This window comes from Kogia breviceps, chromosome 14 (genome assembly GCF_026419965.1).
Source record: "Kogia breviceps isolate mKogBre1 chromosome 14, mKogBre1 haplotype 1, whole genome shotgun sequence".
In the NCBI taxonomy this organism is placed as follows: Eukaryota; Metazoa; Chordata; class Mammalia; order Artiodactyla; family Physeteridae; genus Kogia; species Kogia breviceps.
Window position 1 is genome coordinate 25,691,033 of NC_081323.1, and position 26,263 is coordinate 25,717,295.

A 26,263-nucleotide genomic window follows, 5' to 3' on the forward strand; every position below is an offset into this window, starting at 1 on the left:
ACACAAACCACACTCGTCCACTTCATTCAGTCAAACCAGCCTGGGACCAGCCCTGAGGCTCCTTGGTCCAGTGCCAGCTTCACTCTGCAGCCTCCAGGCCCTCCTCCACAGACAGGTCCATCACGTGCTTGTCAACATCCCTCGAAAGGGCAAAGCCAGGTCACACTAAGGAGAAAACACCTTTTCTGAAAGAATGTTTTTCTTAGTATTTTCAAAAAATTGTTGCACAGTGATCGTGGGGAAAACTTAACAATCCTGTTGGGCTTCCTTCCTCTTATTTTGGTTTCAATTTTGGTTTTATTTTGAAAGATGTGGGGGAAGAGCCTATAAAGAACTTCTAAAATCTTTTTATTTTGAAAAGTTTCAAGTTTAAAGAAAAAAGTTACAAGAGGACTACATTGCACGTCATTTATATTTACTCCATATTCATCACCTGCTAACATCCTACCACATTTTCTTTCTCCCGCTATCGGTAGCTACGTATTGTGATTACCATTAGCTTGTGAATCATCTGAGACTACGTTGCAGACATCACATCACAACCCCTGAATATCTCAGTGTATGTCTACTGAGGAAAAGGACTTTTCTGATATGACCCCAGACAAAGATCACCCTTGGGGAACTGGGCGCAGCTGTAACACCGCTACCTAATGTACAGTGCAGATCCAATCTTTGCCAATTGTCCCCAAAATGCCAGGCCCACGAGCAGCCTTCAGTTGCCCATCTCTTTAATCTTCCATCCAAGGCAGTCACTCGGCCTTTCTTGGTCTTACATGACGCTGACACTACAGGACGAGCTGGCTAGCTGTTTAGCAGGTGTCCCTCAATTTGGGTTCATCTGCATTTTCCCCCTGGGATGGGATCAGTGGAGCGTTTTCCGCAGGAAGGCCACAGGGCTATGTTGTGTCCTCAGCACAACCGTTTGCTACGTGGTGATCGGTCCCGACAGGCGGGTGCACCAGGTGGCGGGACTACAACTCCCAGAAGGCTGCGCGCGCCACGCGGCCGCCGCCGGGTCACGCGGGTGCCGTGTGGGGCACGTGACGTTCATCCGGGTCACGTGGCCGCGGCGCAGGTCACGAGAACAAACACGGCCACGGCGCTGCCTGGTCGACGGGACATGGCCAACGTCTCCAAAAAGGTGTCGTGGTCCGGACGCGACGTGGACGACGACGAGGCGGCGCCGCTGCTACGGAGGGCGGCGCGCCCGGGGGCGCCGGCCGGGGAGGCCACGCCGCTGCTGAACGGGGCCGGGCCCGCGGCCGTGCGCGCGGTGAGCCCAGGGAGAGGCGGGCCGGGTCGGGTCCGCGCCGCGGTCGCCGGTGCCGGGAGCCGGGCGGGGACGCGGCGAATCCGTGTTCGGGCAGTCCTAGTGGCAGAGGCGGGAACGCGCCCCGGGTCCCGCTTGGTAAACGGCAGGGCGAGCTCGGAACCTGGGCCCTGGGGTTCTGGAGTCCTGGGAGGCGCTCGGCCCGGTGACTCTCGGGGTCGAGGAGCCGGCCCATTATCCTCGGTGTTAAGGAGCGTGGGAGAGCCCAGTCGCACGCTGCTGTCGAGTCCCGGCAGCATGAAGCTAATTTATCTCCTCACAGTTTATTCCTTAGTGGATTTAAAAGGAAGGCAGATGGTCTTCTGCTTAGGTAACCTTTTTCTTTTTCTTTTTATGGAACACTGTATACATGAGCAACTCTTTTTACTGCGTCGCTTTTGAACGTCAAGAGATTTTAAGAGCTTAGGTTGCAGGGTTTGGTTTTGCAGTGGGAATATCTGGGGGACTCCATCTTTACAGGGAGCGGGACAGGCCTTCAGGGCGACCTTAGGAATGACAAGTATGTGCGTTCAGTTTCCTTTAGCAGTTCATTGAAATTGAAGCACAGCGGTTGAAATGTGCTTTGCAGGTCAGCACAGAAGTTTGTGTCCTTAAGTGAATTTCTCTGTGTGTTAATTTTGAGTTAATGAACTTCTTTTGTTGATTGCTTGGCCTTACTCGGTTTTGTGATTGTTTTTTCGTTTTTCTCCTCTTATCCTAGATCTGTCCATTAAACACTTGTGTGATGTTTAACGAGGAAGGACTCAAGCATCAGGCTGTTTCTCTAGAACTTATCTAGGTTTCCCCAGCCCCCAGAAATGCATCAGACAAAGAAGGTCAAAGTCTGTTCCTTGAGTGGGATCTTCTGTTGAAGTGCTCTCTGTGTCTGCATGAGAAGTGACATGGAAGGGGGAAATTTGCAGTGGTGGGGATATGGATGCTTTGTTGTTTTCTTCTCAGAACATGTTTCTTTTTTACTCTTTAAAAGAAGGTAATCTGAAGTTTACAAATCAGAAGTATGAAACTGGCTTGGCTTTAAGGGTGACAGGTAGAGAGATTAGAAGCTTCGAGATTGAATTGGGGTTTATTTCGGGACTGAATGTGCTCAAGAGTTTCCTACTTTTCTTTATGCATAGACACAGGAGTTGGCTTTTTTTGAAATAACCTGTTGATCTCTTCCCTTAAGACTCATTCCCTTAAAAGAACCTTTGTGAGCTTTCTTGTTTGTTCATTTGCATTTAATAACAAGTGACTAGCTGCTCTTAAACAATTTAAAACATAATTTATTGTGTGCCTGTTGTGTGCCCGGATGCATGCAGTTTGCCTGGGACACAGAAGTGCACGATGCAGCTTCCTTCCTCCTGGCGCCAGGGCTCCTGGAAAACCAGGCCCAGTGCTCTGTGAGGAAGGCTTGAGGGACCCCAAGGGCAGGAGAGGTCACACTGGGTCCAGTCTTGGAAGAGTGCATGATCCTCAGGCGGGTGGACAGAGGGGAAAGATAAAGGGAGTGAGCATTTGGGAAGTAAGTCGGAGTGGGGAGTGGAGGCTGGGGAAGGAACTGGGGTTGACCTGCATGGGACAGCTGCAGGCTTCGAATTTAGCTTTATCTTGTGGGAGAATCCTTCAGAAGCTGGAGAGTCCAGCCTTGAAGGATCCTTAGACGGCCTTGCGTGAATGGGGTGGGGCGGGCACTGGAGGCATTGGTGCTAGGAACTCTGCTCTGGACCAGCAGAGGCAAGTGCTGCAGTCTCCTGTGCCTCAGGCTCCTCACCAACAGGAAAACTAATATGCTTCCAGCCCCAAGCACCGCCTGTCACAAGGTGATAAACGCTAGTTACTCTCAGAGGTATTAAAAATGGCAGCTTGGAAGTGATCATCTCTGAGTTGCTGTTCTTGGGGGGACTCCCCTGCAGCTGACTGAACTCCTTGAGGCCGGCTTTCTTTCGGGAGGGTCGGCTCTGGACCAGAGGGCTGAGTTCACTGCAGCAGACGCGGAGGCTTGTAAGCTGCTCTCAGACCAGGGTCGTTTGAACTAAAGTGACAGCCCAGGCCAACAACTGCTCTATGAGAATGTTCTGGTGAGCTGGACAGGAGAGCTTGTCTTGCCACCTCCTAGTCCTTCATGGTTTGTTGCAGGGCATCCCGAGTTGGAAGCTGGTGTTCTTGCACCCGGCATGGGAACCTGCCAGGCACCATGAGGTGGCTGCTCTGGGCAGCCCCGGGCAGGGTGGGCTGGGGGCCGGCCTGAGCTCAGCCTCCATCTGGCTGGAACCAGGCCATTCAGAGTTGCTCTGCCCTCTCTCCAGCCTTCGGCCTGTCGTGCCTGAGTGTGGGGTGAGGGTGGGTCATCCAGCAAGTTGCTGTCTGTCCACCCCTGGGGCGAGGAGAGGGTGCGGTCAGCCAGCAAGTCATGGTCATGTGGGCAGCAGGAAGCAGAGTGTTTTGAAAACTTACAGAGGGAAATCTGAGCCAGAAACAGAGGCTCCGGGTGTGGGGGTGGGTATTTGCAGTGTTTGTAAATGCGGGTCCTTTCCAGGGACCTCAGCTTTGGGAAGCCCCGCCTGAGGCAACCTGAGGGGTAGGACCCTCAGGTTAGTGTTTAGAATCAGTTTTGGGGATCTTACTCCTCTGGGAACTGGGGCGTTCTGCCCTGGTGACCTGGAGCCACGGGCTACAGTCAGAGTATGGGGGGCCGGGAGGGGTTTGTGTGCAGGCAAGCTGCAGGGGCAGGTCATCACCATCCCCACCGGCCCCTTGAGCTCTGCTCAACATAAGGGAGCACCCCGTCTTTCTCGTAGCTGGCTCCCAGGCCCAGAGCAGCCCCTCCAGGAAGTCCCTCTGCCTCAGTGCCCTGTACTATCTCTTCCTCCTCCCCCTCCCCCTCCTCCTCCTCCTCTCCTCCCCCTCCTCCTCTCCCCCTCCTCCCCAGCTTTGCAGAGTCCAGGCCCACCCCCTCAGCTGACCCTCCCCTGAGGGCTCCCTCAGGCTTTTAGTGGTACCTGCTCAGGTCTAGTGTGAGGGGCTCAGAGTCTGTGGGGGGGGCAGGAGAGGATATGGGCACCACCGGACAGTGCAGAGAGCTGCGGACCAGGGTGGGCCCAGCCTAGTCAGAGGGTCCTGGGAGGCCTCCCGGGCAGAGGCTGCAGCGCTCAGAAAGCGAGGTGCAGCGGCGGGGCTGTTGCCATCCGGCCCCCTCTGCACATCATTCATCAGGTCTCAGCCTAATGCGCCTCCCCAACCCCGAATCGGGCAGTCCTCTCCCTCAGGCTCTTTCATCGCCCTCAAAACCTTTCTTACGGTTTACACTGACTTTTGTTTATGGGCAGCTTGATTTTTCTGACTGTAAGCCCCTGGCTACGGAGGCCCTATGCCCTCAGTGCTGGGGGGCATTGGGCTGGGAGGGGCAGTTAAAATGCAAAGTGGCAGAGTGGACAGCAGGCGGCCTTTAAATTGTCTGTGAACTTTGTTTTAATGATGGTAAAAGCACATAACACAATTCACCATCCTAACCATGTCTTAAGTGTGCAGTCTGGCAGCATGAGGTCCATCCACGGTGTTGTGCTGCTGTCACCCCAGCACCTCCAGAACTTTCTCATCCTCTCAAACTGAACCTCTGTCCCAGTAAACACTGACTCTCCACCCCTCCGCCAGCCCTTGGCAAAGGCCATTCTGCTTTCTGTCTCTATGAATTTGACGTCTCATAGCAGTGATATCATAGGGTATTTGTTTTTTTGTGACTGGCTTCTTTCTCTTAGTACAGCATCCTCCAGGTTCATCCATGCTGTAGCATGTGACAGGATTTCCCTGTTTTTAAGGCTGAATAATACTCCATTGTGTGGATGGACCACCTTAGGTTTATACATTCATCTGTTGATGGGCATTTGGGCTGCTTCCACCCCTTGGCTACTGTAAAAATGCTGCTATGCATGTGGGTGTACAAACACCTCTTTGAGACCCTGCTTTCAGTTCATTTGGGTAGATACCCAGAGGTGGAATTGCTGGATCATAAGGTAATTCTATTTTTAATTTTTTGAGGAACCGCCATACTGTTTTCCACAGCAGCTGCTCCATATAACACTCCCAGCAACTGTGCACAAGGGTTCCTGTTTTTGCACATCTTCACCAGTGCTTGTTATTCTGTTTTTTCACCTTGGCCATCCTCACAGTTGTGAGGTGGTATCTCATTGTGGTTTTGATCTTCATGTCCCAAGTCTTTGGCCTGTTTTTTTTTTTTTTTTTTTTTTTTTTGTGGTATGCGGGCCTCTCACTGCTGTGGCCTCTCCCGTTGCGGAGCACAGGCTCCGGACGCGCAGGCCTAGCGGCCATGGCTCACGGGCTTAGTTGCTCCGCGGCATGTGGGATCTTCCCGGACCAGGGCACGAACCCGTGACCCCTGCATCGGCAGGCGGATTCTCAACCACTGCGCCACCAGGGAAGCCCTGGCCTGTTTTTTTTGTTTTGTTTTGTTTTTGTGTGGTACACGGGCCTCTCACCGTGTGGCCTGTCCTGTTGCAGAGCACAGGCTCCGGGCGCGCAGGCTCAGCGGCCTTGGCTCACGGGCCCAGCCGCTCCGCAGCATGTGTGATCCTCCAGGACTGGGGCACGAACCTGTGTCCCCTGCATTGGCAGGCGGACTCTCAACCACTGCGCCACCAGGGAAGCCCTGGCCTGTTTTTTTAATCCGCTTGTTTGTTGTTGTTGGGTTGTAGGGGTTCTTTATGTATTCTGGATATTAACCCTTATCGGTTACATGATCTGTAATTTCCTCCCATTCTGTAGGGCTAGTTCCTTTTCACTCTGTTCATTGTTTCCTTTGATACACAGAAGTTCTTCACTTTGATGTAGTATCATTTGCATATAAATTTTAAAAATTTTTAAATAATCGTAGACTTACAGGAAGTTGAAAAGACAGTACAGAGAGGGCCTGTGTGCCTTCCTCCAGTTTCCCAAAGTGGTTCTGTCCTACCTCACGGTAGTACCGTGCCAAACCCGGCATTGATGTTGGCACGGTGTGTGTGAGTAGCACCCTGCCATTGTCACACGTGTGGATGTGTATGAACACGTCCATCAGTGCTCTTGTCCTGCTTCTTACAGTCACCCCCTCCCCCCCAAATCTGTCCTCCATCCAGATCTGACCTTTCGAGCGCATCAGGTCTCTGGAACCACGTGGTCTGAAATCTTTCAGTTCTTTCGAAAGCATGGAGATTTTATCCAGGCTGTTGTGTGTATCAATAGTTTGAGGAACTACTAGTAATTAACTTGCATTTAAGAAAAGAGAAAGGGGCTTCCCTGGTGGCGCAGTGGTTGAGAATCCGCCTGCCGATGCAGGAGACACGGGTTCGTGCCCTGGTCCGGGAAGATCCCACATGCCCCGGAGCAACTAAGCCCGTGAGCCATGGCCGCTAGGCCTGCGCGTCCGGAGCCTGTGCTCCGCAACGGGAGAGGCCACAACAGTAAGAGGCCCGCATACCGCAAAAAAAAAAAAAAAAAAAAAAAGAGAAAGGAACAGACACAACAAATGAATCACTGAACTTCCAGTAAATGGCTTTTTTCATCACAAAAGATATTTCCTGGGCTTCCCTGGTGGCACAGTGGTTGAGAGTCCACCTGCCGATGCAGGGGACACAGGTTCGTGCCCCGGTCCGGGAAGATCCCACACACTGCGGAGTGGCTAGGCCTGTGAGCCATGGCCTCTGAGCCTGCGTGTCCAGAGCCTGTGCTCCACAACGGGAGAGACCCCAACAGTGAGAGGCCTGCGTACCGAAAAAAAAAAAAAAAAAAAGATATTTCCTAAGAGATGCTCATAAAGTTTGGAAAAGAGGTGATGAAACCAGGAAGGTGCTGGAGGTGGGAGAGGGTGTGCCTGGGAGCTGTAGTGGGGGCGCCATCTCTGCATGAGCGCATTTCCAGGTCCAGAATGGAGCTGTCCGGTGTAGATGTGTGCTCACCTGGCATCCTCCCGGCCGGGTGCTGAGGACCCATTGTCACCTGAGCGAGTGAGTCCGTGCCACGTGGACTGTTCTGCCCCACTCTCCCCCAGCTGTGTGCGCGGTTGCAGCCTGAGCCTCGGGGACTGTTTAGGTGGCAGAGGCGCTGCTCTGCAGGGGCTGACTTGGTGCGGCGGGAGTGATCACGGGGTGCAGTCCATCAGTGAAGAGTGAGATACAAACAGCCAGACCACCTGGTCTGTGGCCTCCGTCTTTTGGGTTGGACGGCAGATGGGTCTTCTGCTTTCACAGTCCGACTTTCAGTTCTGCCTGTCTTTGCACGCCGTCTTCTCCGTGGAGACGTCCCTGTTCTGTGTTGCTGTGGGCAGGCTGGCGACCAGCACAACTTTCCTGATGACTCGTGTGTGCGTGGGGAGCAGAGGCTGCAGCTCCGGGCCCCCTCCTGGGTTGAGTTCACTCTGGAACTGGGATCCTTTCTGGGCCAGCGGGCCAGGCACTTCTGCCCGTGCTTGGAGCTGGGGGGCCCGCCCTGCCTTTCTCATCAGGTTCAGCAGTTTGGGGGCATTGTCGATTGGGGTTTTTTGTTTGTTTGTTTGTTTGTTTAACATTTTTATTGGAGTATAACTGTTTTACAATGGTGTGTTAGTTTCTGCTTTATGACAGAGTGAATCAGTTATACATATGCACATGTTCCTCTATCTCTTCCCTCTTGCGTCTCCCTCCCTCCCACCCTCCCTATCCTACCCCTCTAGGTGGTCACAAAGCACCAAGCTGATCTCCCTGTGCTATGCAGCTGCTTCCCACTAGCTATCTGTTTTACATTTGGTAGTGTATGTATGTCCATGCCACTCTCTCAATTGTTTTTAAGAAAGAAAACAGCTATGTTTCTCTCCTCACCCACCCATTGTACCAATGTTTTCCGTATATACATAGAGAAAAGTGCAGTCATACGGTGGAGCAGGATGATGGTCTAGTGAACGCACCTGACAAGTTACCACCTGTCGTGGGGTGTGCAGTGCCCCCCAGAATGTCTCTACCCCTAACCTGGAACCCGTGTCTGAGACCTTTGCAGCTGTGGTCAAGTTACGATGTGGTCAGGCTGGTGTCCTCATGGGAGAGGAGAGACGCGTGTGTATGTATACACGCACACACGAGGCCGGTGGCAACAGAGCAGAGGTTGGAGTGATGTGGCCACAAGCCAGGGAATGAACACTAAGGATTGCCGGCATCCATCAGAGGCTGGAAGATCCTCCCCATGACCCTGAGAGGGGGCCCTCCCTGTTGACACCTCAAGTTTGGACTTGTGGCTCCAGAGCTTGGAGAGAACACGTTTCTTGTTTTTTAGATGCCTAGGCTGTGTAATTGGGCACAGCAGCCCCAGGGCTCGACATCCCTCAGTGGAGTCGCCAGTGTCCCCAAAACCCCCTCGTCCCCCCTACCCCCCAGTAACCACCAGTAGCAGTAGGACTAGTGCTGCTGAATTAAACTTTATGTGCTGGAGTCACTATGTGCTCAGGGCTCTGGCATGGCGGGCTCCATGGTCCTTGTTCCTGCACTGCTTCGTGGTTTCCGCCAGAGGAGAGGCAGGGCAGGGCGCCCAGCTGCATTTCAGAGGAGCACCGGGTCGTGTTTTCATGCTGTATGTTCCACACAGTGTTTGTGTCCTGCAGCGTGACTTGTTTCTCTGAAATGCATCTGTGAGCAGCCTGTGTTTTGATCCCTAGTCCTGACCTCCACCATGCCTGGCAGTGGGCATGAGGGCAGTCACGTGCCAGGGTGTCCGTCCTCTGTGGTTGACCTGCCCCTGTGCTCAGGAGTGCAGCCCCGCTTCAGAAAGATCCTGCCCCGGAAAGGGGCACATATCTCGGGGGGCTGCCTGGAGGCCCGTGACGGGTCCCCACCTGGTAGCCACTCAGTGTCATGATGGGGCTGAACAGAGAAAGATGGGGCTTGGAGATGGGGGGATAGAAAGGCTCCTGGAGGAGGGGCCCTCAATTGCTAGGGTTTTCCAGGCCAGGGAAGGAGGGTGGCCAGGAGGACACTGTAGAACAGGGGAGGGTGGGGCTTCTCATCTGGAGGGGGTGGGGCTTCCCATCTGGAGGTTGGGCTCCTCAGTGACAGGCTGTGGGTCATGGGGATGGGCCTGGGGTCCAGCGCTGGCCCTGCTAGAGTCTTCCACATGGCAGGTGTGGCTCTGTGCTCCAGAGGCAGGACCAGGTGATGGGGTAGTGCACAGTGCAGCCCAGCCCCATAGCTAAGCAGCCTGTGATTTCTCTTCTGCTTCTAGTCGCCCCATTCAGCATTTTTCCGGATTGGACAGATGAGCAACGTGGAACTGGATGATGAGCTTCTGGACTCTGTGAGTGGTTGTCCTTTCCCATTTTTGGAGCTCCTGCTCATGCCAGGCCCCTTCCTGGGAAAGTCAGGCCTGCTTTTGTGGAGCCACAGCCTAGCAGAAGGCAGACAGAAAACCTGAACAAGAGGATGGCAGACAGTGGCGGTTCTGTGCAGAGCATGGGGACAGAGTGATGTGCAGATAGTGGGTCTGCAGAGCCTGGACGACCAGGGAAGGCTGCTCTGCGGGGCCCTGTCCCCTGAGGCTGCCCGATGAGCAGAGGTTGGGGAGTACATGTCAGGCCAGGACCATTGAGCTAGCTGCTGTGTGCAGGCTGGGGGGCAGGTGCCATGGGCAGGTGTGGGGCCTGCAGGAGGGCATTTCAGGGTGGTGGGCCCTTGGACATGGGTGATGTCCACTTCTCCTGCCCCTGTGCTGTGGTCGAACTGTCCAGCAGCTGCCGGGGGAGCATTTCCCGAAACCCCCTCCCCCAGACTTGCACTTGACTTCCTCCTTGGAGGTGGCTCTTGGTTCCGACTTGCATTTCCCTGAGGCTGCTGGTACCATGTGTCCTTCATGTCTTCTGGAGGAACTCTGTTCAGACCCCGTGCATGTTTCTTAATCAGGTTGTGTTTTTATAATGAAGCTGTAAGAGGTCTTCATATACTTTAAACACAAGTTGCTCATCAGTTACAGGATTTGCAAAAACTTCCACTTGGTCCATAAGTGGTCTCCTCACTTTCTGCCAGTGTCCTTGGAAGCACAAAAGCTTTTAATTTTGATGAAGTCCATTTGATCTGTTTTCTGTTGCTTGTGCTTTGGGTGTCATGTCTAAGAAACCATCACCTAAGCCAAGGTTACAAAGATTTGCTCGCCTTTTCTTACAAGAGTTCTATAGTTTAGATCTTTGATCTGTTTTTCACTAATTTTGTACATGGTATAAGATAAGGGTCCAGATTCATTCTTTTGCATATGGATGCTCAGTTTTCCCAGCACCATTTCTTGAGAAAACTACTCTTTCCCTGTTGAATTGTCTCAGCACCATTGTCACAGGTCAGTTTTTGTGGGTTTTTTTTTTTTTCGCTTTATAAATATTTATTTATTTATTTTTGGCTGCATCGGGTCTGCGTTACGTATTTGTTTCTGGGCTCTCAGTCTGTCCTTGCACCTGGGCCACACTCTGCTAATGACTAGCTTTGTAGTAAGTTTCAAAAGTAGGAAGTTTGAATCATCCCACATCATTTTTCTTTCTCAAGGAGGTTTTGCCTTTCAAGATCCCTTGCGTATCTCCATGTGGGGTTTAGGCTCAGCTTGTCAGTTTCTTCAGAAACGCCAGCTGGAATTTAGAGGTGGCATTGACTCTTAACATCAAATGTCCTGAGCCACAGTATAGCTTTCCATTTATTAATGTCTTCAGTTTTTTTCAACAATTTGTTGCAATTCTTGGCGTACAAGTCTTACACTTTTTTGTTAAACGTATTTTAGGAATAGGTTTATTTTCTGTATCTTACTTTTTATGCTATTGTAAACAGAGTTGTTTTCTCTATCATTTTGGATCGTTCATTGCAAGTGTGTAGAAATACATTTGATTTTGTATACTGATCTTATGATCTTCAATCTTACTAAATGTGTTATTAATACTATCTGTTTTTAGTGTACTTTTGGGGATTTTCTACACATAAGACCATGTCACCTGCAAAGAAGAGTTTCACTTCCTTTCTAATCTGGATGCCTTTCACTTTCTCTTTTGCCTAATTGCCCTGCTGGTAGAACCTCCAGGACAGTGCTGAGTAGAAATTCCAGAGCAGGCATCCTCATCTTGTTCCTGATCTCAGAGGAAGAGCTTCATTCTTTCACCACTGAGCATGATGTTACCTGTGGGTTTTTTATACGTGTCTTGATCAGGTTGAGGAAGTTCCCTTTATTCCTGGGTTTTTTTGTTTTGTTTTGTTTTGTTTTGTTTTTGTGGTACGCGGGCCTCTCACTGTTGTGGCCTCTCCCTTTGCGGAGCACAGGCTCCGGATGCGCAGGCTCAGCGGCCATGGCTTATGGGCCCAGCCGCTCCACGGCATGTGGGATCTTCCCGGACCAGGGCATGAACCCGTGTCCCCTGCATCGGCAGGCGGATTCTCAACCACTGTGCCACCAGGGAAGCCCTATTCCTGGTTTATTGAGTGTTTTTATCACTGAGGGTTGAGTTTTGTCAGATGATTTTTGTGACTGCTGAGGTGTTCATTTCATGTGGACTTGGTTCTTTATTCTATTGGAACAGTATCAAACTGTTTTTACTTTCATACTGACTCACCCTCTGATTGTCCAGACACCACCTGAGTGTCCTGCAGGTCAGTTTATTCTGACCCTAACTGCCCGGCATCCGTGCAGACCCACAGGCTGAAGTCTCAGTCCCACGAGACCCCCCGACCTCAGATACCAGTGACAAGTCCAGGCTGTCACCTGTGCTTCTGACTGACCAGCTGTATATCAGGGTTCACACGCCCCTTACTCGGGTTCTATAACTTGACAGAATGGCTTGCAGAACTCAGGGGGACACTTTGCTTATGTTACTGGTTTATCATAAAGGACATGACTTGAGGACAGCCAGGTGGGAGAGATGCCCCGGGAAGGTGTGGGAAGGGGTACAGAGCCCCCACGCCCTCCCTAGGAGCCACCTTGCCAGCACCTCCACATTCACCAGCTGGAATCTCCCTGAACCCCTCCATTTGGGGTTTGTGTGGAGGCTGCATTACACAGGCAGGACTGATTGAATCCCTGGCCGTTAGAGATGAGCTGCTTGTGTCTCCAGCCCACTAATCCCGTGATGGTGTTTCAGCCCCAGCCCAGACACACTCGTCACCCAGAGATGCCAAGGGGGTGGGTCAGAGTCCGGTGCCAGAACCTGGACGTGGACCACAGATTTCTTACACTAATTGCTTTATGGGGGTCAACCTGCTGTGTGTTCCTGGAATAAACCCGCCTGGCTGCGGCGTTGCAGTACCTGGCCTGCTGGTGTCCTGTGGAGCGTCTGTGTCTGCCAATTCCTACCTTGTGCTTGTCTAGCTTTGGGCTCAGGAGATTCCCTGCCCTGCGGTATGAGTGAGCATGGCCCCTTCCTCATTCTGCTTCATTCTTAACATATGCTGGGTTGTCAAGCTCTGCCTCTTCCTCCCACAGGACACGGACCCCCTTCACCCCTTCCCCAAGGAGATTCCGCACAACGAGAAGCTTCTGTCCCTCAAGTATGAGGTGGGCCCCCCTACTCCCTGCCCTCTCCCATGGTGGCCGACCCGAGCCTGTGGGCTGGGGTCAGTTACCAGTGTGTCTGCTGCCCGGTCCGCAGAGCTTGGACTATGACAACAGCGAGAACCAGCTGTTCCTGGAGGAGGAGCGGCGCATCAATCACACAGTGAGTCTGGCAGGCAGCTGGGCCTCATGGCTGCGGTGTCCCCACCACCTCCCTCCCCCCTCGGCTCCAGCTGGTGTCCCAGAGTGAGCGCTGGCCGCTGCCCGGCGCGGAGACCCGTGCGGGTGTCACATCATTACCACTGAGGAAGCGGTTGTGGCGGCTGGAGCGTCAGCATCCGGTTATGACCGGGTTGGGGAGTTCCGTCCCACCAGTGCTCCACGGCCTCTGAGATGTCGGTGGGGCTGCTCTTCCTGGGACTCAGGGTCCTGAGGGCAGCCCTGTGCGTGGTAGCAGTCACCAGAGCAGGCCACAACGGGACGTCCCGCCTCCACACCCTCCTGTGACAGCGCCCTCCCTCCTGCCCACTGCCGCAGGCCTTTCGGACTGTGGAGATCAAGCGCTGGGTCATCTGTGGCATGATTGGGATCCTCACGGGCCTCGTGGCCTGCTTTATCGACATCGTGGTGGAGAAGCTGGCCGGCCTCAAGTACAGGGTAGTCAAGGACAGTATCCTTTGTCTGTGGTTGACCGGAGCCGGCGGGTCCACAGGAGGAGCCCCCACCCGTGTTATGCCATCGGCCGGGGGATGTGACTGGGCGGGGGCTGCATGTCTGGGGGTCAGGCTGTGTGGTGACCCTGAGATGCCCAGTAAGTGCTCCAGGTCCCAGAGTCCAGAGTGCAGCCCACTGGGGAGTGGCACCTGGGTGACACCACCCTGCGTGGTCCTTGACAAGCCCGGACATCGACAGGTTCACGGCACGGGGCGGGCTGTCCTTCTCCCTCCTGCTGTGGGCCTCGCTCAATGTGGCCTTTGTGCTCCTGGGCTCTGTGATCGTTGCCTTCATAGAGGTAGGTGGGCCCCTCCACCGCTCCCCTACCACCCCCCGCCGCGACTGCCGGTGAGACTCACTGGCTAGACTGCAGTGGAGTCCTTGCTAGGCATCAGGCGGTTCAACCAAAACAAAGCCCACCTGGGCCTTCCAACCCTGGTCCTGGCGGCCATGCCCATCCACCCACACAGCCCCTCGCCCACTTCACGCAGCAGGGAGCAGAGGCAGCATCCAGCGCAGGGGTCCGGGTGTAGGGACCCACCCGAGGGGTCAGATGCTCCTGGGGCACCCTTCCTTCCTGTGCCCCTTTGCTTTTCCCTTGGGGCATTGGAAGGAAGAAGGGGCAGCATCCAGGAGCTTCTGTCTGGGGTACAGTGCAGTGTCCCCCAGAGTGTGTGAAAGTGCTAGCCCCTCAGCAGGTGTGTGACGTAGGCCTCCCATCGTCCTGGGAACCCCCTCCTGCCTCGGGGACACTGAGCCCTCCCATGCCCGAGGCGTTTCCTCCCCTTGGTGGTCGGTCGCTCTGTGTATCAGTGGGGAGAGGCAAGAAGCCCCTTCCGTGGGCGGCCTGGGCACTGCGTGGCGCGTCTTCCTGGGCCTGGTGGTGGCGGCGGCGTCAGTGGCGGCTCACTCGGCCTGCGGACTCAGTGCTGGCGCCCCTCCTTCCAGCCGGTCGCTGCTGGCAGCGGGATCCCCCAGATCAAGTGCTTCCTCAACGGGGTGAAGATCCCCCATGTGGTCCGGCTCAAGGTGAGACGCGAGGCGGCCCCGCTGGGAGCTCAGGGCTTAGCCGAAGGGCCTTCCTTGCTTGGTGAGAAGTGTGTCGTTTGTCCACCTCCACCTCCCAAACTCGCCCAGACCCGTGCTGTTTGCTGCTTTCAAGCCTGCGTGTGGATGTGCTGGCAGATTTTATGTGAACTTTCTTTGGAAAATGGTAAATCTGTCGTATGTTCTGAATGACGCAAAAATACTTGAAAGGTACATCTGTCACGATTGCAACCACGTAGACATATTTTAAGTTCCATACGGTGGTTAGTATTTCAGAACGAGAGTAGCTGTGTTGCATGGTGAGTTTTTTCCTTTTTTCAGAATTTTCCTTAATCTCATTGTATGTGATCTTCCGGGTAAACACACTGATTCCGAGGGGTTAGGAGGTCAGGTTTCCTCCCGTGATCATTTCAGGGTGTGCAGCTGGCGTGCCTTGGTCTGGGGTTTGCTGGCGGCATCTCTCCTGCTTTGTCTGGGGAGGAGGTACTCCAGGGAGCGGACAGGAGGGGGGGTGTCTGTGCTCCATGCCCTGCAGCAGGAGGGCAGGGCCCGAGGTAGGTGCGGGTGCAGGAGCCTGGAGCCCGGAGCCCGAGGACGGAGTGACAGCTGCTGTTTGTGTGTCTTGTGTGTGTACATGACCACCTGGGACAGAAGGGCTGAAGACATGGCGTCAGGAGAGCATCAGCTGCCAGCTCCCCCTCCCCCAGGACGCCCGCCTTGGGTGCTGGCCCCCTCTTTGGTGCTCATGCCTGCCAAGGGCTCACGTGATTAGGTCCCTTCCCGTGGGCAGTTTGTCACTCAGGTTCTTGGACCACGTGTGGCCTTTAATCAGACTTGGTGCAATTTCCTGTGTGTTCCAGACCCTAGTGATCAAAGTGTCCGGCGTGATCCTGTCCGTCGTTGGGGGACTGGCCGTGGGGAAGGTAACAGAGTGCAGCTGCCCCTGCCTGAGTCCCTCTGCACCCACGGGGCCTGGGGTCGGTGTGTCCCCACGGAGCCGCGCCCATCTGAACGCGGACGTCTGTGCTTTCCAGGAGGGACCAATGATCCACTCGGGCTCCGTGATTGCTGCTGGGGTCTCCCAGGGGAGGTCCACGTCACTGAAGCGTGATTTCAAGGTGGGTCTTCCTTGCACCCACGTCCATGCCCCCAGGGCTGGGCCCCTGCCTCCCCTGCAGCCTCCTTCCCTTCGCCTCTGAGGGTCCCTAGCATCCTGTCCACGGGGGCATTCTGTTGCCTTGGTGCTGTGGGTGAGTGTGCGTTTCTGCGAGGAAATGACTTGTAGCTGTAAGCTCACAGGAATGCATGGCCTAGAGAGGTCGGGAAGGTCGTGTGTGGTCTGCCGGTGCTCAGTTCTGGTCCTTCTTGCACAAACCTCAGTGTTTAAATATTGCTGTGAATGGGTTATTTTCTCTGGATGTTGGTGGGCAGGCAAGCTGCCAGAGACCCGACTCTTCAGTCCTGTGGGTTGTGAGCCCCATGGTTGATGAGTGGCGTGTCCAGAGGCCTCCCCCCGTTCCTCCCTCCCCTCCTCCCTCACTTTTGGGCCCACCTCTCCCCTTTCTGATAGAAGTGCCCTTGGAGGCACTGGCTGAGACCCTCTCTCTGTCTGTCTGGGTTCAGATCTTCGAGTACTTCCGCAGAGACACAGAGAAGCGGGACTTTGTCTCAGCAGGAGCTGCGGCCGGAGTGTCTGCTGCGTTTGGGGCCCCTGTGGGTGAGGAGGGCGGCCCTGCCTGGTCTGAGAGCTTGGTGATGGCCCATGTTGGGGGAGCCAGGCTCTCCCTGCTGTGAGAGGGGTGGTTTGGGGGTTTATGGACTCAGTGCCTGGTGAGGGTGTGGGGTGGGCTTCTCAAGAGGCCCCAGTGGCTGCCTCTGTTATTGGCTCAGTGTCCTGGGGTCTGGGGGCATGGGTGGCAGTGGGTGAGGGGCTGTCTGTGGCTGGGCGGGCACTTCAGGGCTGGGCCACTGACTGTTCCAGGTGGGGTCCTGTTCAGCTTGGAGGAGGGTGCATCCTTCTGGAATCAGTTCCTGACGTGGAGAATCGTAAGTGCCTGGGACGGCCACCTTCCCGAGGTCGGGCAGCCCTGGCACTGGCCCTCCGTGGCTGGGTGGACACGTGGCTCTCGACCCACACTGTGGGGTCTGCACCTGAGCTTCCTGTCCAGCTGGTGGGTCCCTGAGCCATCGGCCTGGTTCTCCTCCGTCCTCATCGGGACCCCAGGCTCCGCACACCTCCTTCCCCCAGCCGAGCCAGTGGGGCTCCGGGCCACCTTCCCTCAGCCTTCGGAGGGTCTAGGCGCCACCCAGGTGACAGGAGGGGAGACAGCCCTTTTGCTGCAGCCCCTCCCCACCCTCCGGCCCTGGGCTCAGCCGCTGTACGCACTGCTGCAACTCATCACCACGGCTCTGACAGTACTGGTCTCTTTCCGCCTTCAGTTCTTTGCTTCCATGATTTCCACCTTCACCCTGAATTTCGTCTTAAGCATTTACCACGGAAACGTGTGGGATCTGTCCAGCCCTGGTCTCATCAACTTTGGAAGATTTGACACTGAGGTAACCCACTGCATTGCCCCCTTTTTTCTCTGGTTCTTTCTATGAGCAGGGCCCAGGTTGTTTACTCAAGGTTCAGCCTGAGAGCTGGGCTTCTGGAAAGGTCTAGCTGTTAACGGTGGGATAGGGCCCTTGTTAGCACCGGGGGCTGGAGGTGCTCCAGGAGGGTGCACGTGACCCAGCTGCACAGGTTATGGCGCCCGTCAGCCAGCGGGCACTTCAGGGGTGGCTCAGGTGCCTGCAGACTGTCAGGCAGCATCACTAGACTGGTGGCCAGCACTCCTGCAGCAGTTTCTGGAGGCCGAGAGGCGCAGGCAGCGTTTCTGGGGCGGCCTGCTCTGTGCGCTGAGCCCAGGGAGCCGCTCGGGGGCTGGTCCTCACCTGTGGACACATCAGAGGTCCTGGGTGGCTAGGTCACCAGCATCCTCTTCCCTTGCTTGTGGCCCCTCACTTACCCTTTGGCAAAAGCCAGGCCGCCCCCTGGAGCCGCCATGTGAGGAGGCAGGCGGTCTGCCCGAGCACCCGGCGTTTCTCTCTGGGGGCCTCCTCGCCCTGCGGGAAAGCGCCAGGGTTCCTGTGCAAAGGTGTGTCCTGTGAAACGTCTGCTTCCGAGTCTGAGCAGGATCTGGCAGCAGTTTTCCTCACAGAAGGTCTGCTCTCCTCCCTCTGCACAGACGATGGTGTACACGATCCACGAGATCCCCATCTTCATCGCCATGGGCGTGGTGGGTAAGGGCCGTCCCCGCGTGGGACAGCACCAACCAGTGGGGACAGGGCCTGCGGGGCTCCAGGCCTGACCCGGCTTCGAGGGCCAGAGAAGCACGCAGTCTCTACCCCTGCTGGCTGTCCCAGGACCGCCCAGGGCAGCGGGGAGGGAGCCCGACCCTGGGAGGACCGGAGCTGCACTCTGGCTGATGACAGCCCCTTGGGAAGCAGACGGACCTGGGCAACACTCCTTACTCTGAAAGCCCGTGGGACGTGAGCCGTCTACCCAGCAGGCATTTGCTGCCTGGGCAGCCTGCTCCTCTTCCCGAGTCCCAGACACGCAGCTCCTTCCTTGTCCCAGGTGGCATTCTTGGAGCTGTGTTCAACGCCTTGAATTACTGGTTGACGATGTTTCGAATCAGGTGAGAAACTTGTTCAGGGACTGAGTTGAGAGGTGTGGCTACGCAGGGCATCTGAAAACTGACCAATCATGGGCTCTTGCCCACGGGGTCATGTGGAAGCCATGTGTCAAGCACACTCCTCCACGGTGGTTTGTATGTGAGGGGACAGACCCACTCGGCAGGGGGATGGGTGGGGCCTGGAGGGTGGCCCCTGGCAGGGAAGGCACAGCCCATGGATCCAGCGCGGCCCTGGGTTGATGCTCTTCTGGGCCTCTCACGTCAGTGTCAGTGCGGTTTGTACGGGGCCGTCCTGACCTGGGCACGTTTGGTCCAACACAAGTCCTCTGCTGTTAGCAGAGCCATCATGGGAGCTCTCTGGTTTTCTGAAGCCTTAGGGGTGGGTCTTGGCATTCTTCTTTCTTGTCTTTTTGCACCAACTTAAAATGCAGTTGGGGAGCATCTGGGAGGCAGCCTGAGAGTGTTCAGGAGCCAGGACGGGTTGGTCATCAAATGAGCTCAGCATCCTGGATGGCTCTCCTGAGTCGCAGGCTCAGGTTGCCCTGGCTGCCGCCCCAGCCATCCCGCAGCTCAGTCCACCCCAGCTCTTTGCTCCAGGTACATCCACCGGCCCTGCCTTCAGGTGATCGAGGCCATGCTGGTGGCTGCTGTCACGGCCACGGTTGCCTTCGTGCTGATTTATTCATCCCGGGATTGCCAGCCCCTGCAGGGGAGCTCTGTGTCCTATCCCCTTCAGGTAGGCGGCCGGGGCAGGGGCAGGGCGAGCCTTCCCAGACATGGGTGGGTGCCATGTCGGCCTGGGGTCTCACCCCGGTCCTCTCAGAGCAGCAGCCTGACAAGTTCTGCAAGGGGACTACAGACAGAAACTCGTGTGCATACGCTCACCGTGGCACAACTCCCCGCAGCCCCTGTGCCCGTCAGTGACAAGCAGGTGAACACAGTGTGGTCCGTCCACACAGTGGGTTTCCTCAGTTGTAGGAAGGGTTGGAGCTCTGACACGTGCTCCCACACAGATGAACCTGGCAAACACTGCTGAGTGAAAGAAGCCAGACAGCAAGGGCCACACATCGTGTGGTTTCTGTTTATGGGAAACGTCCAGAACTGAAAGCAGTTGCCGGTTGCCGGTGGGTGTGGAGTGTGTACTCACAGGCCTGTCACAGATGTGGGTCTGGGGCGCATGACTGGCTCTGCTGGGGCTGTGGGGTTGACCCACACAGCTTTGCGTGGAGCCCCTGCCCTGGTCAAGGCCTGCAGGGGCCCACTGTCTGCCCAGTGGACTGTGGGAGCGTGCTCCAAATGTGAGCCTTTGGATCCCCACATGCCCTAGGGACAGGCTCGCCATGCAGCCCCCGCCTGGCCGGATGGCTTCTGAAGCCCTCATTGGGCCAGGGTCTGACTCTTGGGTCCTGCTTCCCCTCCAAGACAGCAGCCTGACCCCACCTGTTGTGTGCTTGGTGCCTGATGCTGTCCAGGCCAGGACATTGTGTCCCACTGGCCTGTTCTCTTTCCTGACTTTGCAGCTCTTCTGTGCCGATGGCGAGTATAATTCGATGGCTGCAGCCTTCTTCAACACCCCAGAGAAGAGTGTGGTCAGCCTTTTCCACGACCCCCCAGGTGTGTGCCCATGCTCCGCGCTTTGTGCTGTCAGCCGCAGGTCCCCATGTGGGCCTGTCCCCTCTGGCCTGGTCTGCAGCCGGCCCACAGACACTGGGCCCAGGCCTGGCTGATGGCTTCTGGCCGAGCCCCTGCTGCCTCCCTGCAGGGCTGGTTGCGCTGGAGCGTGGGGGCTGTCAGCCTGGGGTTGGCTGGTGGCCAGTGCTTGGGAAGGGCCCAGCCAGGCTCCCCACGTGTCTCCTTCCCTCCCTGGAGGCCATCCTGTTGTTCATTAAGACAGTCTCACCTTCCAGGATGAGACTGGGCACTGCTTCTTCTGGGCACTGTTTGCAGAGGTCACTCTCGGTTAGCAAACAGCCTGGTGACTCGTATACCAGCGAGGCGCCTTGCCCAGCTTCACGTTCTTAATAACAAACAGGCTCATACTGGGCACAGACCTGCTTCCACTTCCCCTGTTTCAGTTCCGCGGGGTGTGGGCGGGGAGGAGGGGCACACTCCCGAGATCCAGAGTGGCTGCTGCAACGTGCTTGCCCATCTGTCTGTGGCTCTAGTTGTTTTCTGACATGCCAGTTCTGGGAAGAGAGAGAGAGTGAGTGAGTGTGTGTGTGTGTGTGTGTGTGTTCCACTTCTGGAGTCACCTGGTGCAGGGTGGTGGCTGTGGTGGCCATGGTCTCCCTCCTGCACCCTCCCCTGACCTCTGGTGGTCTCAGTGCCACCCGTTTCCATGCAGACCTCAGCAGCCACCTTCCCTTGGCCCAGGTCACCCTCCTGCTGGCAGCTCTGGGCCCCAGTGGCCCCAGCTCCCCTCTGCCCTTACCGCTGGGCTGCTGTGCTCACACTCTGAGTTCTGGGACCCCAAGACCCGGCACCCTGGCCTCTGAGAAGGGGGTGACTCTGGGGGTCTGGGTGTGACCAGGAGGCTGTGACGGGCTGCTGGGCAGGCAGCTCTGCCTGGGGTTGAGTCCGTATGGCAGGCCCTGGCCAGCGCCCTGTCCACAGGCTCCTACAACCCCATGACACTCGGCCTCTTCACCCTGGTCTACTTCTTCTTGGCCTGCTGGACCTACGGGCTCACGGTATCGGCCGGTGTCTTCATCCCATCCCTGCTCATTGGAGCTGCCTGGGGCCGGCTCTTTGGCATCTCCCTGTCCTACCTCACTGGGGCCGCGGTAAGTGGGGGTCTTAGGGGCCAGCTGGGCTGGGAGGAAGGGGCGGTGTTCCCAGTGCCCACTAGGGCCACCATGGGCCAGAGCAGGGGTCATGAGTGCTTGTGGCCTTCAGGGAGGGCACGGGTGTTGGGAGAGAGCATGGTGTGGAAGGATGGGGCAGGTGCAGGAGTTGGGGCCTGGAAGTGCGGTGTCCAGGCCTTGGCCCCGGAGCTGCCTCCTGGCTTCCTCCTCCCACCTGCATCTGTGGGCTCCTTGGTCTTTATTCTGTGAGTCTTCTATTTGCATCTTAGTTGTTCAGGTAAGACTTTAAAAAACTGTAAGAGATGCACAGCAAGCCTCCCCTCCCTGGGTCCAGGTCATGTGTCCCAGGTTTCCTTCCAGACATGGTTTTTAGTTTAGTTTTTTTAAAATTGATATGTGACTCACGTACCATAAACCAGTGGTCCCCAACCTTTTTTGGCACCAGGGAACGGTTTCCTGAAAGACAGTGTTTCTGTGGATGGGGGTGGGGGGATGGTTCAGTCAGTAATGCGAGCGATGGGGAGGAGCAGATGAAGCTTCACTCGCTTGCCCACCACCCACCTCCTGCTGTGCTGTCCAGTCCATGGCCCGGAGGTTGGGGACCCCTGCCATAAACTCCCTTCTTCTGTAAGTGAACGGTTGGGTGGCTTTTTAGCCTGTTCGCAGAGCTGTGTAACCGTGATTGCTGCTTAGTTCCAGGATGTTCTCATCACCCCCAAAAGAAACCTGTCCCCATTAAGCAGTCACGTCCCCAGCCCCTGGTGGCCACTAATCAGCTTTCTGCCTCCATGGATGTGCCTCTTCTGATTTTTGTAGATTCATGAAATCACACTTCATGGTCTTCTGTGTCTGGCGTCGTCATTGAGCACCATGTTTTCAGGGCTTGTCCATGTTGTAGCATGAGTCTGATTTTTCACTCCTTTTTAGGCTCCCTGGTGTGGCACAGACATTTGTGCACAGACTCTGGTCACTGCACACATGCGGGGTGCCCCCCACACCCCGGCCGTAGTGCACACCCTCCTGTCTTAGGCTGCCGAGTTCTGCAGGTGGCAGAGTTCATTCAGTGCATCCCTGAGCGGGCACAGCTAGGGTATTTACAAACTCAGGTGATGCTGCCACAGACCATTTTTTGCGTAAACTGTAGGATTTCCTCCTGGGCCCAGTGCTGTCAGTGCATCTTGGTGGGTTTGGCTGCCACTTCCCCCCAGCATCCCCTCTGTCTTCCCTGCAGGTCTGGGCAGACCCTGGCAAGTATGCCCTGATGGGAGCAGCTGCCCAGCTGGGTGAGTACTGGCTGCAGCATGGGCATCCGGAGGTCAGGAGGGCCACTCCCTCAGCGTGTGGCTGGGCAGGCTCACTGTCCCCATCTGGTGCTATCTGGGGGGGCCGGTACACAGGGTTGCATGGACAGAGTGGGAGCTGCACAGGGAACACGGCAGGGGGACACGGGAGGGGCCGGCGGCACAGCAGAGGCTCGTGCCCCCCCAACCCTCCCTCCCCCTCCCTGCCTCCTGGCAGGTGGGATTGTGAGGATGACGCTGAGCCTGACAGTCATCATGATGGAGGCCACCAGCAACGTGACCTACGGCTTCCCCATCATGCTGGTGCTGATGACCGCCAAGATTGTGGGGGATGTCTTCATCGAGGTGCGGCCTGTGGGAGAGGCCGCCTGCCTTGCTTGCCCTCGCTCTGCGGCCCCTCTCCGTGCCCCTGGCATCGGAGCCTGAGGCTGGGAGAAAGACTGGCGGTCTGCGGCCACCGCGAGGGAGGGGGCCCTGTGGAGGCTGCCCCGCAAGCAGCCTGTTGCATGGCTGTGCCCGTCCTCTCCCCAGGGCCTGTACGACATGCACATCCAGCTGCAGAGTGTGCCCTTCCTGCACTGGGAAGCCCCAGTCACCTCACACTCGCTCACTGCCAGGTACCCCTCCCCAGGGCAGGCCCGCAGGCTGGGGGGTGGGTGCTGGACGCCCCGGGAGGCTTTGTGGGGGCAGCCTGGAGCAGGACGTGGGTGCTGGGCTGGTTCCCCTGGGGCAGCACCTGGGGGTATGGGCTCCCGGCCCACCTCATCTCCAGGTTTCCTGAGTCTGGCCACTTCCTGCATGTTGAGCTGTTGGGGAAGCTCCCTCAGCCCCGTGGTGGATCACAGCGTGTCTTCCACAGGGAGGTGATGAGCACACCAGTCACCTGTCTGCGGAGGAGGGAGAAGGTGGGCATCATTGTGGATGTGCTGAGCAGCACGGCGTCCAATCATAACGGCTTCCCAGTGGTGGAGGATGCCGACGGCACGCAGGTACCACCCAGCTGCAGGAAGCCGGGCTCATCATCTGTGCCGGCGAGTGGGGCGTGTTGGGGGGCATGGTTCCCGTGAATGTGGATGCCCTGCTCTGTGGTTTCTGGTAGAATTCCGCTGGTCACACGGCTGTGAAGACAGGTCCATGTGATCGCTGTCCCCGCAGCTTGGGTTACTGATGCACCTGTGTGTCCTGTGATCACACCCCAAGCTGCACCCCCAGCTGAGAAGTCACAGCTGTGCCTGTCAGGAGGTCCTAATGGAAGGTGCAGCGACGTCTGGGCCACGGTCTGCTTTTTGCCCCCACAAATGCTATGGTCTCTCGGCACCTCGTGATTGGGGTCCTGCCTTCCCTCCTGGGCATTTGGGGATCCATGAGCCCGTGCAGGTGAAATGCCTGCAGCAGGGCCAGTGCTCATAGGCATCCAGCATCGCTGGGGACCCTGGCTGGAGCCCCCAGGCATCCCGGTGCTGTTGCCTGGCCCCTCTGGCCTAGCTGGCAGGGCGGGCCCTAGGTCTCAAGTCCCAGGTCCCCTGCAGACAAGGGTGTTTTGTTTCTTGTGCAGCCAGCCCGGCTCCAGGGCTTAATCCTGCGCTCCCAGCTCATCGTCCTGCTCAAGCACAAGGTAGGCTGTCGGGGGTGGCGGGAGAAGGGGGTGGCAGGAGATGCCAGGCAGGGCCCTGGGCTCTGAGGCACTGCCACCCACTGCCTGCCTCCCGCCCGCAGGTGTTCATAGAACGCTCTTGTATGGGCCTGCTACGGCGCCGGCTGCGGCTGAAGGACTTCCGTGATGCCTACCCGCGCTTCCCCCCGATCCAGTCCATCCATGTGTCCCAGGACGAGCGGGAGTGCACCATGGACCTCTCCGAGTTCATGAACCCCTCCCCCTACACGGTGCCCCAGGTGCCGCAGGGGTGGTGGGGGGCAGGGGCCTGACCCCCACTTCCAGAGCCTCATGCAGCCACCACCCCTGGCGGTGTTCTGGCTTCACTGGCCATTGTGGACGGGTGGGGGGCGAGATCTGTAGGAGGGTGGAGGTGGCTACAGAGCAGGATGTGCTGGCTGAGGCGAGGGTGTGGCAGGGGGGTGGCCGGTCCTGCCCCACTCCTGTCCCGGGGTAGGGCAGGGGCCGATGGGTGAGCTGAGGCTGTGTCTACATTGCAGGAGGCATCCCTCCCGCGGGTGTTCAAGCTGTTTCGGGCCCTGGGCCTCAGGCACCTGGTGGTGGTGGACAACTGCAATCAGGTGATGGGGGAGCCCACTGCCTGCTGCATACCATCCTGCCTGCGCACACGCAGGGCTCCCCCAGACTATTCTGTCTTCCACACGCAGGACAGGGGCATCCATAGAGGCAGAGGCCACTGGATCCCATGACCTGGCTTTGCTCCCACAGGTGGTCGGGCTGGTGACCAGGAAGGACCTCGCCAGGTACCGGCTTGGGAAGGGGGGCCTAGAGGAGCTCTCTCTGGCCCAGACGTGAGGCCCTGGCCCCTCCCTGGGGTGTCTGCCTCGCTCCGCAGGCAGTGGCGGATCCAGCGTCCTCCAGACCTCGGGGACAGCACAGCCAATGTGTGACACATGTGGTCTCTTCATGTTCTCAGTGCCCCCCCCCACCCGAACTCATTCCCTCATCCTCCGAGATTTCACACGCCAGCCTCCTGTTTCCGGACTTCAAGGAGTCAGTTTGTAGAACTGCTGCTCTTTTTCTGAGGGACTGCGAGTGTGCGTATGTATCTGCATGTGTGTGCACGTGTGACAGCTGGCAGGCTGGGCCCTGTGGGTCCGAGTACCGCAGCCCCCAGGACGGGCCCATTGCCTGGAAGCACTGCACCCTAAGCACCACCAGCTGGAGGCCTGGGCGACTCGTGGCTGCAGCAGAGGCCTCTGGTCCTGTCCCTTTCAGCCCTCAGTTCAGTTTGTGGCCGTGAGATTTGGGGTCTGGGCAGAAACACAAGCTGGACTCATGAAGGCGAGGGCTCAAGGGAGCAGGACCACCTGGAGGGCAGATCCTGGAGCCGCACTCCCAGACATCGGTGGACCCCAAGCCACACCTGCTTGGTGCAATGGACTCTGAGCCAGGGTCTGGGCCAAAGGGGAGAGCTGAGACCTTCCTGTGGGCATGGACCCCCAAGTCCAGCCACGCCTCTATCACAGCACCCGTGTGGACGGCACAGGGAAGACGGGTCTTCTCAGCACACGGGGGCCCCACGGGCCACTGAGGACCCCCAGCCCCGAGCGATGTTCCGGGGCAGCTCTGCTTCCAGTGTTGGGGGCAGGTTGTTTCTGGGATGAGCTGGCGAACCCAGAGCAGGGATGCACCCCTCCCAGGCTGGGCAGTGCCAGATTTGGTATCCTGTGTCCCCAGTGCCCCACGGGACATTTTTTCTAAAGTGACTCACGTCTCCAGCCCACTTCTGTGATGAGGTCCGTGGATGGCTTTGTGGTAGGTTGGTGGGCACTCCACCTGGGTTTTAGCCACTTTCTAGGGGATGGGGCCTCGAGAGGCCTCTTCCTTCCTGGTAGGGGAGCCCTCCATGGGGGGCACGGGGGTCCAAGTGTGGGGATCTGAATGGGAGAAATAAAGGAATTGTACCCAGACAACCGGTGCCAGCTTCTTGTTCCCATCCAGCGTAGACCACAGTCCAGTTTCCCAGGATTTACAGGCCCACTGGGGGGTGGGGCAACCCAGGATGCGGCCCTCCTTCATGTGTGGTGCAGGTAGGCAGTGCCCCAGCAGGGACACTCCTGAGAGGGAGATGCAGGCGAGAGGCTCAGAGACCCACAGGTGGGGAAGCACCTGGGGCCACCCCACACCCATGGGAGGGAGGCCCCTGGCCACTGCGTCCTTGTCCACATTGCTACTGGGGCCGCTGCAGAGCCTTCGGGGAAGGCACTCTT

At 57.0% G+C, this 26,263-nt stretch overlaps 1 protein-coding gene across 3 annotated transcripts; it reads left to right on the plus strand.

Moving 5' to 3' along the window:
- Positions 1-1,065: 1,065 nt before the first annotated feature.
- On the plus strand, positions 1,066-25,966 carry CLCN7 (chloride voltage-gated channel 7). 3 transcript variants are annotated; one of them, XM_067012208.1, is made up of 25 exons: positions 1,066-1,273; positions 9,545-9,616; positions 12,764-12,835; positions 12,930-12,995; positions 13,370-13,502; positions 13,735-13,844; positions 14,495-14,575; positions 15,454-15,516; positions 15,628-15,711; positions 16,217-16,310; positions 16,575-16,639; positions 17,033-17,149; positions 17,821-17,875; positions 18,213-18,273; positions 18,868-19,006; positions 19,791-19,884; positions 20,884-21,053; positions 22,306-22,357; positions 22,593-22,720; positions 22,907-22,992; positions 23,235-23,364; positions 23,931-23,990; positions 24,092-24,268; positions 24,530-24,610; positions 24,759-25,966. In XM_067012208.1, the coding sequence occupies exons 1-25, from the start codon at positions 1,121-1,123 to the stop codon at positions 24,843-24,845; spliced, it is 2,430 nt and encodes an 809-aa protein (XP_066868309.1). In that variant the 5' UTR covers positions 1,066-1,120; the 3' UTR covers positions 24,846-25,966. The 3 variants fall into 3 exon arrangements, with proteins under 3 accessions (XP_066868309.1, XP_066868310.1, XP_066868311.1); XM_067012210.1 differs by lacking the exon at positions 1,066-1,273 and adding an exon at positions 1,621-1,640; XM_067012209.1 differs by lacking the exon at positions 9,545-9,616.
- The last annotated feature ends 297 nt before the right edge of the window (positions 25,967-26,263 follow it).

What these genes read in the sequence shown, in the direction of transcription:
- CLCN7 (XM_067012208.1), top strand. Translation starts at nt 1,121, where the DNA reads ATGGCCAACGTCTCCAAAAAGGTGTCGTGGTCCGGACGCGACGTGGAC. An exon ending in GGGGACTGGCCGTGGGGAAG is followed by an intron (nt 15,517 to 15,627) that starts GTAACAGAGTGC and finishes TGTGCTTTCCAG; the next exon opens with GAGGGACCAATGATCCACTC. An exon ending in CATCGCCATGGGCGTGGTGG is followed by an intron (nt 17,876 to 18,212) that starts GTAAGGGCCGTC and finishes TCCTTGTCCCAG; the next exon opens with GTGGCATTCTTGGAGCTGTG.